This window comes from Nyctereutes procyonoides, unplaced genomic scaffold (genome assembly GCF_905146905.1).
Source record: "Nyctereutes procyonoides isolate TBG_1078 unplaced genomic scaffold, NYPRO_anot_genome, whole genome shotgun sequence".
NCBI lineage: Eukaryota > Metazoa > Chordata > Mammalia > Carnivora > Canidae > Nyctereutes > Nyctereutes procyonoides.
This window is the reverse complement of record NW_026575124.1, coordinates 4,794,810-4,809,855: the sequence shown is the minus strand read 5'-3', so window position 1 is coordinate 4,809,855 and position 15,046 is coordinate 4,794,810. Positions and strand designations below refer to the sequence as shown.

At 57.4% G+C, this 15,046-nt stretch overlaps 3 protein-coding genes across 5 annotated transcripts in view; all 3 read right to left on the bottom strand.

Moving 5' to 3' along the window:
- The window catches only part of HOXC4 (homeobox C4), a 37,879-nt gene that overhangs the window by 18,167 nt on the left and 4,666 nt on the right, over positions 1-15,046 (bottom strand). The gene's annotated exons all lie outside the window — the stretch shown is intronic.
- HOXC5 (homeobox C5) lies at positions 1,301-4,233 on the bottom strand. Its single transcript, XM_055336901.1, has 2 exons — positions 3,293-4,233; positions 1,301-2,581 (listed from the first exon to the last, which is right to left on the bottom strand). Exons 1-2 carry the CDS (start codon positions 3,744-3,746, stop codon positions 2,367-2,369), a joined length of 669 nt encoding a protein of 222 aa, XP_055192876.1. The 5' UTR covers positions 3,747-4,233; the 3' UTR covers positions 1,301-2,366.
- On the bottom strand, positions 6,140-12,724 carry HOXC6 (homeobox C6). Of its 2 annotated transcripts, XM_055336900.1 has the most exons (3): positions 12,565-12,724; positions 8,121-8,466; positions 6,140-7,385 (listed from the first exon to the last, which is right to left on the bottom strand). In XM_055336900.1, the coding sequence occupies exons 2-3, from the start codon at positions 8,272-8,274 to the stop codon at positions 7,078-7,080; spliced, it is 462 nt and encodes a 153-aa protein (XP_055192875.1). In that variant the 5' UTR covers positions 8,275-8,466; positions 12,565-12,724; the 3' UTR covers positions 6,140-7,077. The 2 variants fall into 2 exon arrangements, with proteins under 2 accessions (XP_055192875.1, XP_055192874.1); XM_055336899.1 differs by lacking the exon at positions 12,565-12,724 and having other exon boundaries at positions 8,121-12,537.

Here is a 15,046-nt window from a genome sequence, read left to right as displayed (position 1 = left end):
GGAGCGGGGATGGCGGGCGCCGCGGCCTCTTTCTTAGTTAACTGTTACCCACTGGAGACGCCAGTGCTTCTCCACGCTTCACCGCTCGCCCAATAGTTTTGCTCAGCATGGAGAAAAAATTAAAATAACTCCCTGAAGAAAATTACACATTTTATTTGCGGGAGAGCGAGAGCGAGGGATTGAGAGGGGAGCCGGGTCGGTGCTAGGCCGGCGGACTGCTGAGTGCCAGTCGGGCACAGACCCCGCAGGCGCCCCAACCTGGCCTGAGTGCCGTGCGGGGGAAGGGTGTCGCGATGGGCACAGATCAATAAACATTTGTTGAGACCTCCTACGTGCGAGGCACGGGGTGAGGAAAGACTCTCGGGTTTTGAAAAAATGACAGATGGATAGCCTAGGCGGTGGGATGCAGAGAAGTCAGTCCTTATAATAAATCCTAGGAGCATCAGCATTAATAATCATAAATATTCCCCTTGCCCCTCCCCAGAGTCTCTCTGCTCCCTCTCCCTCTTGGCTTCAAGAGCAGCCTCCTAGCCCAGCTCCTGAACCGCACCCTCCCCCAGTGTGGGGGGCCTAGGCTTGGCTCCAGGAAATCACCCCGTCGTGGGAGGCGGGAGAGGAAATGCAGTAAAGTTTTATGGACCCTTCCCACATTTGTTTCTCCTATAAAGTACTTCCTCCCCCATCCCATCCCAGGAGCCTGGAGCAGAGCAGAGCGTGGGCCTCAGCCAGCCTCGGCACCACCTGAATTATCTGCCTCCCCCCCCTTCCCTTTAGCCCACCCTCCCCCTCCACACAAAATCCCAGAGAGTGAGACAAATGATGGCAAACAGACAGGACTCAGGCACCAGTCTATGCAGCTCCTTGCCCAGCTAATTGTCCTGCCTAGCCTTAGGCCCTAGAAGTGAGGGGAACAGTCTGAACGTTTCTTGCCAGGCAGGTACACTGTGGGTTGCCCTCCTTCCTCCCATCTCCCCCAGTATCATAAAAGGCAGAGACACACCTTCCCCAGCTCCCCAGACCCCTTCACCAAGCAGCACCAACTCTTTCTGGGACCAAATGGCAGCCCTCCCTCTATGTCCAGCAAGGTCCCTCAAAGACCACCTAGCCCTGGGAGAGATCTTCAGAGGCCCAGAAGGGCCCGAGTCTGAGGACCAAGGAGCCCCCAGTCCCTGCAGATTAGCCCTGGCGTGCAATGGGGCTGGTGCCAGTCTAGAGGCCTCAGATCCACCCAGCCAAGGTGGGAATGGGGCGCAGAGGCCTGAAAGCCCCGGAGAGCCACAGCAGGGAAGAGCCAGTCCACACAAGCTAGATGCCCCCCACACCAGCCCCCCCCCCCCTGCAAAGGCCATTCTGGGAACCAGGGATCTGGAAAGGAGGTCAAATTCACCTCCCTGCCCTCAATCCCTCTAGAAGTTCCTAAAAATTCTTTTTTTTTTTTACAAAGAGGCCGAGAGGCTGTGTCCCATAGCCCATTTAGACGCTTTTACCCAATACATGCCCCCAACAGAGAGGACCGCTGCGTCTTTGGTCCTGTTCTCTCTTTGTCTTTATTTGATATGACAAAATATAGTTTCAGGAAAGACCTGGAGTCAATAAATAGTTGGACGACAGCGATGGGGCAGGAGGGCACAGAGTCGTGGCAGGGACTAGTGGGCAGCCAGGAGCCTCTGGGACTGCTTGCTGGGGTCCAGTGGCAGGGAACCCCCAGAGCTGAGCTAGCTGGTGAGCTGAGGCGGGGGGGCCTGAGAGGGCATGCAGAGGGCGCAGGCTGGAGACGTTACGGGGCTGAGGGGTGGCTGAGAAGGTTTGGAGAGCCTAGGGCAACCGGGGGGCCCTAGGCGGGCCTTCAGTCATCTCCCCCCTTTCATATGCAAATCATTTAAAGACCGAACGTGGAGTTTAGTCGCTACACCGCAGCACCCCGAGTCCGAGTCCGGCGCCGACTCGGCCAAGCACAACCACTCTCGCCGGCCTAAGCCGGGAACAAAGGGCAGGGGAGGCCGAGGGGTCGGGCCACGGGGCCTGGGGCGCCCGGGGCCCCCCTTCACGCGGCCGGGCGGCGCCGGGGGGAAGCCGGAGAGGCCGCCCGGCCCTGGGCCTTCGCGGCAGCCCCGGCACCGCAGGCCTGCGGAGCTCGCCCTGAGCCCGGGCCGGGCCGCCAGGACCCAGGGAGCCCGGGCCGCCCCGCCGGGCCCTGGGCTGGGCGAGGGGCGAGGGTGCGGGAGCCGGGGGAAGCGCTTTTGTCTGCGAGGCCGAGCCGGTGCCCAGCCGCCCGGCCGTGCCCCAGACACAGACAGAGGAAACCCGAGGAGGAAAGGCGCGGGGAGGAAAGCGGGCTCGGGGCGCAGTGTGCGGCCCCCCCGCCTCTAGAGAGCCTCTTTGCTTTTCATTTTGGAATCTTTCTTCCACTTCATCCTGCGGTTCTGGAACCAGATCTTGATCTGTCTCTCGTTGAGACACAAGTTGTTGGCGATCTCGATGCGCCTGCGGCGAGTGAGGTAGCGGTTAAAGTGGAATTCTTTTTCCAGTTCCAGAGTCTGGTAGCGCGTGTAACTGGTTCGGGACCGCTTGCCGTCCGTCTCTGGAATAGAAACCCCCCAAGCCAGGGAGGGGTGAATAGGGAGCAGCCCCCCAGCGGCCCGGCCCGGCCCGGCCCAGGCCCCCACCCCGGCCGCAGGGAGCCCGGAGCCGCCGGCACAGGCCCCGCGGGCCGCAGGCGGGCCCGGCCCGGGGCAGCCGGCGCGGCCGGCCCGGCCCGCCCGGGAGAGGCGCCTCGGGCCCGGCAGGAACTTTGCACCGCAGCCTTCACTCTGCAGCCGTAGGGGCTGAGGGCTGGGGGGAGAGGGAGACCCGGGCTCGGACCGAACAATAAGCACCCTCGAGACCGAGCTCCGGGGACCCCCCTCCCGCCCCTCCCGAGTCGCTGGAAGCCTCCGGAGCGGCCCAGGCCGGGCGCGGCTGCACGGGGGAGGGAGGGAGGGAGCCTCGGGGGGGATCCCCGCTCTGCAGCCCCGCGCTCCTCACCCTTCAGATCCCTCTATTTTTTTAACTCCCTCCCTCTCCCCCAAAAATTGAATATTGCCTTTTATACACGTTTTGTTCCTATGATCCAATTATGTCGTCGTAAATTTGGGCGCACACAGCCTCTAAGCCTTTTAGTGGACAGTTTTACGAGCCATTGATGCCTGGATCGTAAAATTTATGGCCGCGGGTTTTTTTTTCTTTATTTGCCCCGCATGGCCTATAAAACCCAGGCGGACCCGAGCGCGCAAAATGAAGTCCTAAAGTTTACCGTGGCTCATGTGCAGTTTGGTCATCCACGGGTAAATCTGTGGCGGGGCCGGTGGCTGGCTCCGGGCGGCGGGCTGCCCTGTCTGCGCCTGCTCCTCTTTGATCTCCCCAGCGCTCCTAGCTCGCTCCTCCGGCGCTGGGCGAGCCGCCTTCTGACTGTACATCCCGGGGTTCAGAGGAGCCGCTTCGTCTCTGCCCAGAGCGTGTCCCGGAGCGGCCGCGGCGCTGCAGGCGGGGCGGTCGGGGTGAGCCCGGGGGCTGGCTGCCATGTCTACCCCGTGGAGAGAGTTGGAAGGCGCAGGCGGTGGGAAAGTGATGCTTAAGTCCAATCCACCGTAGCAGTACCTGGATGCCTGCACCTCTGCGGCCGATCCATAGTTGCCACAAGTTTGCATGTTATAGGCAGGGATATTGGGGCTCTGCTTATAGAATGAATTGGCTACGTAGGAGCTCATGGCGGGGAGGGCCCAAAAAAAAATTTCTGCACCCTTTTTGATTAAGGGTGATTTGTGACTCTTTGAAGTTGAGGGGTTTTTTGTTCTCCAAAGTGCACAATTTATAGGTGGAGATATCTCTTTCTTTATCCTATGCGCTCTTCCCAAATAAGGGAGCCTTAAATAGAGTCACGTGACTCGAGCGGCCACTCATAAATTTGGCTTGATGACCTCCGGGAGGTTAGTGATGGAAGCCGGCGAAACGCATCTTGATATGTTGGCAAAGCCCAACCAAGGGGGGAGAGGGAGTGAGAGAGAAAGAGAGAGAGGGAGAGAGAGGGAGAGAAGGGGGAGGGAAAAAAATGGTTCTTGGAATTGGGGGGTAGCCGGGACAACGAGCCCACAGCGACACCCGGTGCCGACTTGGGAGGATTGCAGCCTGGCTTGTGTGCCCGCCTCCAGACCGAGGGATTTTCTACCCTGCAGAGAAGGCTGGTTGCTGCTGCTGCTGCTGCTGCTGCTGCAACAAACCCTTGAAATGGCCTTTTAAATCGTCCTTGATTTTAAGGAAAGATGAGGTCTTGCTTAGGGTGCAAGCACTAGCGGATAGCCCTGTCCTCCCCACACCCAGAGTCTTTCGATCTTCAAGGATGGCTGAGGAAAAGGAGATTTTAGGGGTGTGTGTGTGTGTGTGTGTCTGTTGGGGGGGAGCGTGCCCAGGTTGGAGATCCCACGGGATTTATCCCAGGTTCTCCCAACCAAGGGTGGAGGTCCCCTCTCCTTGGAGGCCCCAAGGCCCTGCTACTGCTGAGGAGGTGACTGTCAGCGTGGGGAAGGGAACCCAGTCCCTGGGGAGGTGGACAAGATGACAAGATGCCTGCCAGGGGAGGGGGGTCCTGAGTGAGCAGAACTGGATAGGGGGGGAGGGTCAGGAAGCTGAGAGTGCTGGGAAGTCTGGGATGAGCCTGGAGGTGAGGATGTGTAGGGGGAGCTGAGTAGACCTCAGCATCCTGGGACCCCAGAGTGGCACCTAGTGAGAGAGAAAGAGTGTGTGTGTGTGTGTGTGTGTGTGTGTGTGTGTGTGTAGCATCAGACACAATGGGCTTGGAGGACTGCTCTGCATCCCTGTGTGTGACCCTCATGTGGTACCTATGCCACATATTTGGGATAGAAAATAGATGTTCGTTGAGGGCATGCAGAAGCAAGCCCGAAGCCTCCACGGATATCATATGAGCAGGGCAGAGGCAGAGGCCTGTTTTGTGCCCTTTTTGGAAAAGGCCTCTGGAACAGGTTTTCAGGGACCCAGATACAGAAGGTCCACAGGAGAGCAATTTCCGAGCTATCTGAAGGCGTGGGAAGGACCTGGCTGGGGCGGGGGTGGGGGGGGGGTGCAGGAGGTGGGCAGGGCCGCCGCCTGGGCCACCTTGGCAGCCCGAGGCCAGGGGCTCCGCAGCAGCCTCCCGCCCCCGTCCCGACCCCCTCCCCTAGCCCCACGTCTCAGTCCTTCCCGCCTGCCTCGCCCCAGGAAGTCCCCGCCCCTGCCCGGAGAAGCCCCCTCCTGCCCCCCCCCGCCGGCGGAGGCGCTGGAGGGGGCGCTGGCGGGGATCTGGAAGGTCTGGAAAACTCTGGCGGATTGTTTCCCTGCGGGAGAGCCCGTCCCAGCTCCCCCAGGCCCACTCGGGTTGCTCCGGCTGGGCCGAAGGAGACCAGGCCCGAGCTGGGCGAGGGTCGGGGTCCGGCTGCGCCCCCGCCGCGGGGCCGGGGAGGCTGGGGAGGCGGAGGAGCGAGGGGCCCGACCCGGGCCGGGCCCTGGGAAGGACGGATTTTGTCCCAGGCCTGCCAGGCGCCCCAGCGCAGGCTCAGTTTCCAGGCTTTCTCTCCCGAGATGTCCCCGCGTCGCTCGGGCTGCGCCGGAGGGCTCGGAGCCGCGCTCCTCCCGGGCCTCGGCTCCCGCCGCCTCCGCCACGGCTCGCAACAGTCGGCCTGGCGCGGGCCGGGGGCTGCTCGCCAAGGGGCGCGGCCCGAGCGGGCTTCCCTCCTGGCCCTGGGGGCGCGGGGCTCACCCGCCCAGGACCCCAGGCCACCCCGGGCAGGAAGGAAGGCCTGTGCCGGGCTGCAGACCCAGGCGAGCAGCCCAGGCCTCCCCCACCCCCAGCGAGATCCTTTGCGGCCTTTTTTGCGGGGTGAGTGCGCTGCTCCGCCGGGAAGCCCCCCAGCGCGTCCCCGAGCCCGGGGAGGCCCGGCCTGCGCCCCTGCGCCCCTGCGCCCCTGCGCCCTGCAGGCCTGCGCCCCCGCCGCCTCCCGGGAGAGGCGAGCGCAGGGGGCCGGGGGCTTGCAGGCGGCGGCGGACACGGAGCCTGCTCCAACTTTCGCCCCGGGCCGGCGCACGAGCGAATTAACAGAAATCCCCGATATCCACTTTTAAAAATAATATCAGTTTTATTAAATATTCGAGAACGGATCCAGAGGTCGGATTTATACAGGAGGGTAACACGAGGGGATTTTTTTTTTTGAATTTATTTCTTTTTTCTCCTACCGGCTAAACAAACGTCATTCACTTTTTTTTCCCTCCCTTTTTGTGATTTTTCCCTCTTTTTTTTTGTTTTGTTTTTTGTTTTGTTTTGTTTTGTTTTCCCCCCTTTAGGATGGGCTTGGAACACGGAACGGTGCTAAACATAAATATAAATACAGAGACCACAAATACAGCTAAAAATATTCACACAGAAACGGTCACAGTTTGTAATATGCCATAATGACCCCCCCAGGATTCTTTAAATACAATTTGCCTGGGCCGGGCACTTGCTGGGGCAGAGGGGCCGGGCAGGGGCTGCGGGGAGGCCCTGGGGGTTGCTGCGGGGCCACGACGCGCCCTCCTTGGGCCTCCCGGCCTCGCGGCTGCCAGGCCAGGCCCTGAGGCCCGGGAGCGGAGGCCTTGGCCGGGGAGCTGCTCTCCGCGCAGGGGCGGGGGTGGGGGCGCCGAGGGGGTGGGGGGCCGAGTCCTCGTTTGGAGGGCCATCTGTGGAGCGTGAAGCGAGGTTCAGGGACGAGCCCCCAAGGCCTGGGCGGGGGGGAAGGGGCCTGCAGACGAGCCGAGAACGAGCTAGCGAGGGAGCGAGGAGGAGGAGGAGGAGGAGGAGGAGGAGGAGGAGGCGCGTGGTCAAAGAGTTTGTGCGGTGAGGGAGGGGGTCCAGAGTTGACTTTCAGGTCCATATCTGGGTCCCTAATTTTGTGTTAGGGACCCCAAACACATCAGTTGTGCCAGTGATAAATACAGAGTGTGTGATTAGCAGGGAATTGGAGGGGGGGTTGCAGGGGAGCAGGAGGGAGAGGGGGGCGGCGGGGACAGTCCTGGTCACTCCTTCTGCTTCTCCTCTTCTGTCTCTTCCCGCTTTTCCTCTTTTCCGCCCAGGCTGTCGGCCGCGGCCCCTCCGCCGCCCCCCGAGAGCGTGGACGTGAGGTTGGACTCCTTTTTCCACTTCATCCGCCGGTTCTGGAACCAGATTTTGATCTGGCGCTCGGTGAGGCAGAGCGCGTTGGCGATCTCGATGCGCCGGCGCCGCGTTAGGTAGCGGTTGAAGTGGAACTCCTTCTCCAGCTCCAGGGTCTGGTACCGCGAGTAGATCTGGCGGCCGCGCCTCCGGTCCGCTCCGTAGCCGACCCCTAGAGATCCGGGCACAGAACACACTGAGAACCGTCAGCAAGGCGTCCTCCGTGGGCGGCCGAGCCTGGCAAGGTCCTGACCCGCCCGGCGTGGCCAGCGGCTCCCGGGCCCCGGGCTCCAGCCTTCTCCCTCTTGCCCTGCCCCACCCCCACCGGGGGCACAGCCGGGGTCCCAACTCCATCCAGTCCCCCCTACGCTGGTGGGTGAGTGTCCCAAAGAAAGGGGAGGCGGGGAGGGGGGAGGGGGGGCAAGAGCCAGGCAGAAAGCTGGAAGTCTGAAAACTGGGTTTGGAAAAACCCCCAACAGTGGGGAATGAGGGCCCCATTGCTCAACAACTGGGCGCCCCCACCTCCCCCAGCGCCCCAGCTCCCTGCAAACTTCTCCCCACTTGTCTGCGCCTCAGCCTGACTTGGGGGGGCTCCCCCACCCCGCCCCCGCCCCTGGCCCCCTGCCCCGTCCCTGCCCCCTCGGCCTGCCTGGGAGCCCTCCAATCCGCCAGGGCCCGAGGGGGCCAGGCCCCTGCGAGCGAGCGAGAGAGCGAGCGAGCAGCGAGCCAGCGAGCGGGAGGCGAGCAGAGGGGCAGAAGAGGGGGCCCTGTCTCGGCGTCGGCGAGGAGACGAGCGTGATTGTTTTTATGGGGCCATAAAAAACTCTCTCCGCCCGTTCTTCTAGGGAAGCCGGTCATAAAGCCAGTTCAGTTTATTTAATTTATATCTCGGAGCTGTAAAACTCACCACTGTGCGAATTCATTCGCTGCATCCAGGGGTAAATCTGGATACTGGCTTTCTGGTCCTGGGGCGCAGTCCTGCCCTGCTCAGAACTAAAATCCTGAGCCATTGAGGTCTGTGTGTTATGTCCTAAGGTGTTTTGTCTGCAGTTTGAGAGCATGTCTTTCTCCTGGTAAAAGGAATTAGATCCATAGTCATACGGCCCCCGGCTGGAACTGAACACGACATTCTCCTGTGGCGAATAAAAGGGAGTCGAGTAGATCCGGTTCTGGGCAACGGCTGCTCCATAGGTCGAGAAATGCCTCACTGGATCATAGGCGGTGGAATTGAGGGCGACGTTGGGGAGGACGTCCTGGCCCCCGGCGAGGTGGCAGGATAAGGAAGGGTTAGTGAAGTAGGAATTCATCCCTTTGCCTTTACCTGGTCGGGCTATGATTTCTTTAATATTTATTTCTGTCTCCAGTTTGTACTCGGAACTAGATGGTTATAGGGACGGCTCCAATCCAGGACAGACAAAATGACAAAGTCAGCTGACCCCCTTCCAGCCAATCGCAAGCCAGATGTCAAGAAGGGGGAAAAAAATCGCTTCTGCTTCTGTTGATTCCCTAGTTGAGACTAAGTGTGTGCTTTGAAAGTAAGACTTGGATTTCTTTTTAAAAAACATATATGTGAGGGAACTGATCTGGAGGTGAAGGACGGTACGCAGGCATCAGCAGGGCCTTGGGGCCCGAGGAAGAAGAGCTGCACTGCTGGGAAATCTCTCAGTCCCAGCTAACTTTGCTGTGCTGTGGCCAGAGCCAGGTCTGGAGAAATCCCTCTATTTCCAATCTGACTTCATCTTTTCTATCTCCCCCACCCCTTCTAAAATCATGTCCTGATTTCTCCATGGGAAGAGCCCCTTCCCAGCTCAGGGGAAATCCCCAGAAATCCTACAGGAAATCCTAGCTTGACCCTCCATGGAGTGAGTTCTCATCACTAGACCAGTATTCCCCCCCCCCAATAATTTTTTAAAAAATCAAAAGTACACAGAAACTGCACAAAACGTGGTGCTCAGAGGAAGGAGAGCGTGGCTGACAGTCTGAGGTGTCAGGGGGGATGTGGGGAGCAAGCAGGTCTGAGGGGGAAGGATGAGACCTCAGGGTACAGTGGCAGAGCTGAAGGGGGCAGAGGGGCCATGTATTTGCTCCCTCTTCCTCTTAGCCCCCTTCTGCCCCTCAGAACACCCTTTTTGGGGGAAACCCTTGCAGCATTTCTGCCAAAAAGGGAACATGTATAAAAATACAATAGGAAAGGGAGAGAAAGAAGTAAAAGGTGGGAGAGAGAGAGAGAGAGAGAGAGAGAGAGAGAGAAAGGAAGAAAGGAAGGAAGAAGAAAGAACTCTGAGAGTCTTTCTAGACACATCAACTCCTGTTTATGTTGGTGAGAATTTATGATTTGGAGCCAGCGAGGGCTGGTGGGGTGATTCACATAGGATCCAGGCAGACAGGGAAGGCTGGTGGGGCTCTGAAGGGCAGTTAGCGTCCTGCAGGCTCAAGCCCCTGCACAAGGCAGGAGCCCCCAGCCAAGGGAGGCACCCCTGGACCTGAGCCCTGGGGCTGGGGAGAGTCCAGCAAGGGGCTCCTGGGGAGCTCTCGTTCCAGGGCCAGCCTCACCTGGTGCAGCCGGGCCTCCCAGCAGCCCCTACCCCCCATTTTCTCTCCACCTTGGGGCTGAGAAAAAGGAAGAGAAGGGTAGGAAAAGGCAGCTGAGTTCGAGGCTCTGAGGGAGCCGCAGTGGGCGGACTGAAGCAGCGGAAGGTGTGCAGATGGGGTTTTTCTCCTGATTAACCCAAACTTAATTTGATATCGTGACATAGGCTGAGAATGCTCTGAGTTGACAAAGAGGGGGCGGTGGGGCTAGCGACGGGAGCAGGGCAAGCTCATATTTTCTCTTCACCATTTTGGGGGGGGGGGCTGGCTATAACAAGAACCCGGATGTCGCCGGATTTTATGATCTTTTCCTTCTGTGTAACAAAGCGGAGTAATCAATGGGTAGCAATAAAGCCATAAACGGGACTACGCTGGGAAAAAACTCGTTTATTCATCTTCTGTAACGTTAAGGTTTCCCTGGAGTGTCGCTAGGGGGGAAAAATAAAGTTTCGAACCCAAAAGCAGACAGTGTGTAGGAGCTGGTGGAGACAACATGTTAGCTAACACATGAGCCTCGTTAGGGGACTGAAGAGTCTTCCTGCCGGACAATTTGTGTTGGCTTTTAAAAGTGCAGCCCCAATCCTTCAGAAAGGAGGGGAAATTGTTGGTATTTAAGAGGGTGGGGGAAAGACCCTTGTAATTATCAAGGTTCCCCCTCTTTGGACCATACTTTCTTCTGCTCAAGGAGATAAAAGTGAAAGGGTAGAGGAGGGCTCCAAGTTAAGAAAGAAATTTTGAGATGAGTTGTCTCGTTTGGGGGTGACATGGCAGGTACATAAACACAGACACCAGCGTGACTTGCTTTTTGCTCTAGAATCCAGCTGTCTTCGAATTCATGGCATGCCTGGACAGAGGCTTTCAACAGCTGGCTGGGGCTCCAGGCCCCCTGGAGGGCAAGAGGTAGAGCGAGAGAGAACTAGGGGGGAGGGGGGGCGAGACCCAGGGGGCTGAGCTAAGAAACAGGTCGGCGCACCCCTGGACCCTGGACACAAGTAGCCGCTCTGAGTCCCCAGCCTCTTCTCTGCCCCAAGGGTAGCGGAGTAACACGTAGAGCAGGCCGGAAGAGAGAGTAAATTCCCTCCATCCCCCCCCCATTTCAGAGAGATTGCTAGAGGGATAAATCATGTCAGTGATATTTCCTTCAAGATATTAAATTGTTGCAATGTACAACAAATTGAATGATGGAAGATAGGATGTCTTAATGAGGTTTCACTTTCAGTGAGTGTTGATTTTCTATGTATTTTTAAAATCTCTTTCGTGGGGGGTGAGGGAAGGAAGGACCCTGGGAGAAAGAAGGGGCTTCTGGGGAAGCATGTGCTGCAGCTCCCCAGCAAGGATGCCTGGGTTTCCTTGAGCCCCTCCTAAACAGAGTCTGGAGGGGCAAGGGGCCCCCAAAGTTGGGGATAGTCTCCTTTGGGGCCTAAAAGTAGTGGGCGCGGGGGTGGGCGACCTGAGGAGCAGAATGTAAGTCTCAGCCCCGGAAAGTTAAGTGTTTTATTACGTCCCTAAACAGAGGGCAGAGACTGAAAGGTCTCGCCGATTTATAATGAACAGAAACCAGCTGCTGGGGGAAAGAGGCAGAAATGCTGGAAGGGGGAGAGAAGAGGAAGCAGAAATACAAATAAATTCCCCCACTGCTTAAAGATTTTCGGCAAAATTAATTCCCAACGTACTCTTCCCCCATCACCTTCCATCCTGAGAAAAGGAGCCTCCTTCTTTCAGTCTGGTCTTTAATTATGCAGCTGAAATTTGCTGGAAGGATTCGCTCCAAGGGGGGAGAGCAGGTCAGATGAACCCGATCTTCCCTCCATTGGATTATATTTTCCTTTTCTCATTTTATGTTAATTTTATCTTTTTGGCGAAAGAACGGCTGTCTATGGGGGGATAGCTGGGACTTGGGTTTTTCTAAATATATTTATATTTCCCTGTTAAATTTGTCTGAAAACAATTATGGAAACTCATCAGCAGAAGCAAGAACAGATGTTTTATTAAAACTGCAGTTGAGCTCTGTAAATATGCACAAGTTCTGGGAAGGGGGGGACTTGTTCTTTGTTTCTATAAAACAAGCCTAGAGCAATCAGAGAACACCCCCATCAGGCCCGCAGGTCTCCGAGTTGCTCTGCCCCTTGGGCCTCCGGAATCAGGCATTCCGAGAGGGTTTGGCGGCAGAGCAGATTTTCGCTTTCGGAGCTGTAATTAGTGGATTCGAAAACAGAATTCAAAAAACACAGAAGAGGAATAAAGGGGGAAAGTTGCCGCTCGCTGCTCCAGTCCCCCCATCTCCTCAGCCCCAAACACATGCTTCTCATGAGCCCTAATTACAGGAGTGGAACTTGCTGCAGGCGCCACGGGCCTGCTTGGGGGGCAGTCACTGGCCTGGAGTCCCCAAGGCTAAGGGGTGCTTTGGAGGCTGCGCACTCGAAGGTCTCGCAGAATGAGTCAAGCGCTCCTACCCCAGCCTTAACCTGCTCCAGGGCAGGGGCTGGGGGCCTGTGTAGCTCTGAACGGGGGAGCGGGTGGGTGTGCCTGGACTCTGGCTGGGAAGGGGTTCCTGGGCAGGCCTCACCTTGCCTGCCTTTCCTCTCCACCCTGCCCTGGGAAACATAGTACTTTCTTGAGGAAGGGGATCTGCAGCCAGGAGGAGCAGATCTGGAATTTTTGCTGGGGGACAGTCTTTTCCAGAGGTCCTGGCTAGTGGGTGTTTTGCTAGTCTTCTCTCTTTCCCTAGATCCCCCAACTCTGCGCAGATGTCTGTGACTCACCCAGCCTTGCACACAGATACACACACTCCACTCCTGCCTGCCGGCGCCACCAACCACAGCTCGGCGCCTCCGGAGGCTGCTCAAGGACCTGGACACCGGAGCCGCAGGACTCGGCGCTCTCGGCCTGGGCGCTTGGCTGCCTGGAAGCCACGGCAGCCGCCTGACTCACCCCTGCCAATTCTTGATTTTGAGAGCAGGGGAAGGGCGGTTGCCCGACCAGCACCCTTTGCGCCACTGGGCAGGGGCTGAAATCCCTCTTGCAGAGAAAGCCCAGTTTCAATAATTGTTCAGCTCACCTTACAGTCGCACTGTTTGGTTAAGGGTTTGCTGTTCTAGAGCTATTGCTCGGGTGGCCCGACTGGCTTATGAGTAGACACCTTTTTAACTTAAAAAATTAAAAAAATAAATCCTACTCCAAATGCCCAGTGATTTGTGTAGGAGTTCCTTTGATCTCCATAGAATCCGGAGTTAAAGGAGTGCAAGGAGAGTCTCCAAGTCCGCCAGAGAACCTGAATTCGGGGGAACTGGGTCTGCTTGGGGACACCAAAGCATAGCTCACCTCCAGCTTCTCACGGGAAGGGTGGGGGACGCCTCCCCACACACACACTGCATTCCAAAACAGACTGTTTCTCCTGGTCTCAAAGTTCAGGCTTGGAGGCGCTTGCAGAAAGGTGAAATCTGACACATCCAACCCGGAAATGCATCCCATTTGGGGGTGCTGATATTCCGGGGACAAGGCCCAGGCTGGCCAGCTGAATGGAGTTGGGGGTCAGCAGGGAGGGGCGAAGGGGGATGAGGCCAGATGGGGCACATCAGGCGCCTGAGAACTAACTGCCCCAAACACCTCTGAGGCCTGGGCTGGCAAATTCTCTTTTGAGCTAAGAGGCTGCGAGGCTGCCCAAGCTGCTTCTGCTTTATGTGCAATTAAACAGAGAAGGAAGGTACCTGGAGAGGCTCTGCTAACTCACGTCATATTTTCTCTCCTCCTTCTCTCTTTCCAGACTTCCGCCTGACCTTTCTTTACCACCACTCCACTTGGGGCTGCTACCCTCAGCAGACACAGACTCCCACCATGGCAGTTGTTTAGCTTCTCAATTCACTTCACTAACCGGAGCTTGAAAAGTAAAGCAGACCCCAAGCATCTCTGTACCATCCCACTCAGCCCTGAGCGCCTCTGGGCTCCCTTTGGAAGAAGTCTTTTCTGGCTTTGGGGGGCCTGGCCCCCACGCACCCCATCTCTGTCCCAAGGAAGAGAGGGCATGCCAGAGAGCCTTCGGAGGACACGCGGTACCTCATCCCCACTGGGAATGGGGAGGGAACGCAGATGCTGAGTGACATTTCAGGGAGGAGAAGCAAGTGGCCCTGGTTGGCCGAGGAGGAAAAATGAAGAACGAGAATAATATTAAGAATATTTCTGGCCCCCAGAATGGGGCCAAAGGACCCCCAACTTTCTGGCTTTTCTTGAGGCCCTCCGCATAAGCACTGCTTGGACCCACTTTGGAGGTTTATGAGAATTGTAAAATTCAGGAGCACAGCATTTATGACGTCACAGTGAGTTGTCATGAGGAAATTGTAAATGTCATAGAAGTTATATACAGGAGGAGTTCTGGGGTGGGTGCCCTGCAACTCCGCACTTCTTTTCCTTTCCCCCATTATCCCCCGCCCCCTGGCCTAAGTTCTCCCACTTGCAAATAAAATGTTATTATGCTCTGGAACAATAAGCCAACAGTGAAACATCGTCCTCATTTCCCTATAAATAATTTTATCCTTTATTGTTTGGGGATCTGAGAGAACCATTTAATCTGCGCTGGCGAAAAGAGAGAGAGAGAGATGGGGAGGGGGGAATTAATTTCAGAAACGAGAATATTACTTACTTCGATGATACTCTTTTAGATTTGATAGCCGGGAGCAAAATTAGAGGCGAACAGCGGCCTCTCCGACTCTACACCTGGCGGGCCTGGAGATTTATAGGATCTTTAGCGAAGGGGCAATTTAATTTTGTAGGATTTGCTTAAATTCACTGCTATTTTGGGGGGCCGAGGAGAAGGGAGGGTGCGGGGGGGGGGAGGAACGACATGCTTTATCTAGTTTTATGAATCTGCCACCATTACCCTGATTTAAAACCCAACAACCTGTGTCTCAGAGAAAACTCCTGCAGAAAGGCTGGAGGAGTTGGGGCGAGGGGGCCTCGGCTTCGACTGTGGCCCCCTCGGCCAGGCAGTTGCCAGGGGGAAGGAAGAAAAGCCCGGGGCGAGGGGAAGGCGGCTCAGAGTCTCTCCAGCACCAGGACACCCGGAGGTTTATGGTGTCCCCATAATTCCCCACCCCTATAAACAGCTGCCCTGTTTCAGGACGCTGGCGCTTCCTCCCCCGGGGAAGGGAGAGCGAGGGCGGAGGCGGCGGAGCAGGGTGCCGGGAAGGGGAGGGAGCTCGGGCAGCGCCGCACTTTGTTCTCCTGGGTGAGTTTGCTGGTTTGGCGGGT

What these genes read in the sequence shown, in the direction of transcription:
- HOXC5 (XM_055336901.1), bottom strand. Translation starts at nt 3,746, where the DNA reads ATGAGCTCCTACGTAGCCAATTCATTCTATAAGCAGAGCCCCAATATC. An exon ending in CAAACTGCACATGAGCCACG is followed by an intron (nt 2,582 to 3,292) that starts GTAAACTTTAGG and finishes TTTCTATTCCAG; the next exon opens with AGACGGACGGCAAGCGGTCC.
- HOXC6 (XM_055336899.1), bottom strand. Translation starts at nt 8,520, where the DNA reads ATGAATTCCTACTTCACTAACCCTTCCTTATCCTGCCACCTCGCCGGG. An exon ending in GCGAATGAATTCGCACAGTG is followed by an intron (nt 7,386 to 8,120) that starts GTGAGTTTTACA and finishes CCGGATCTCTAG; the next exon opens with GGGTCGGCTACGGAGCGGAC.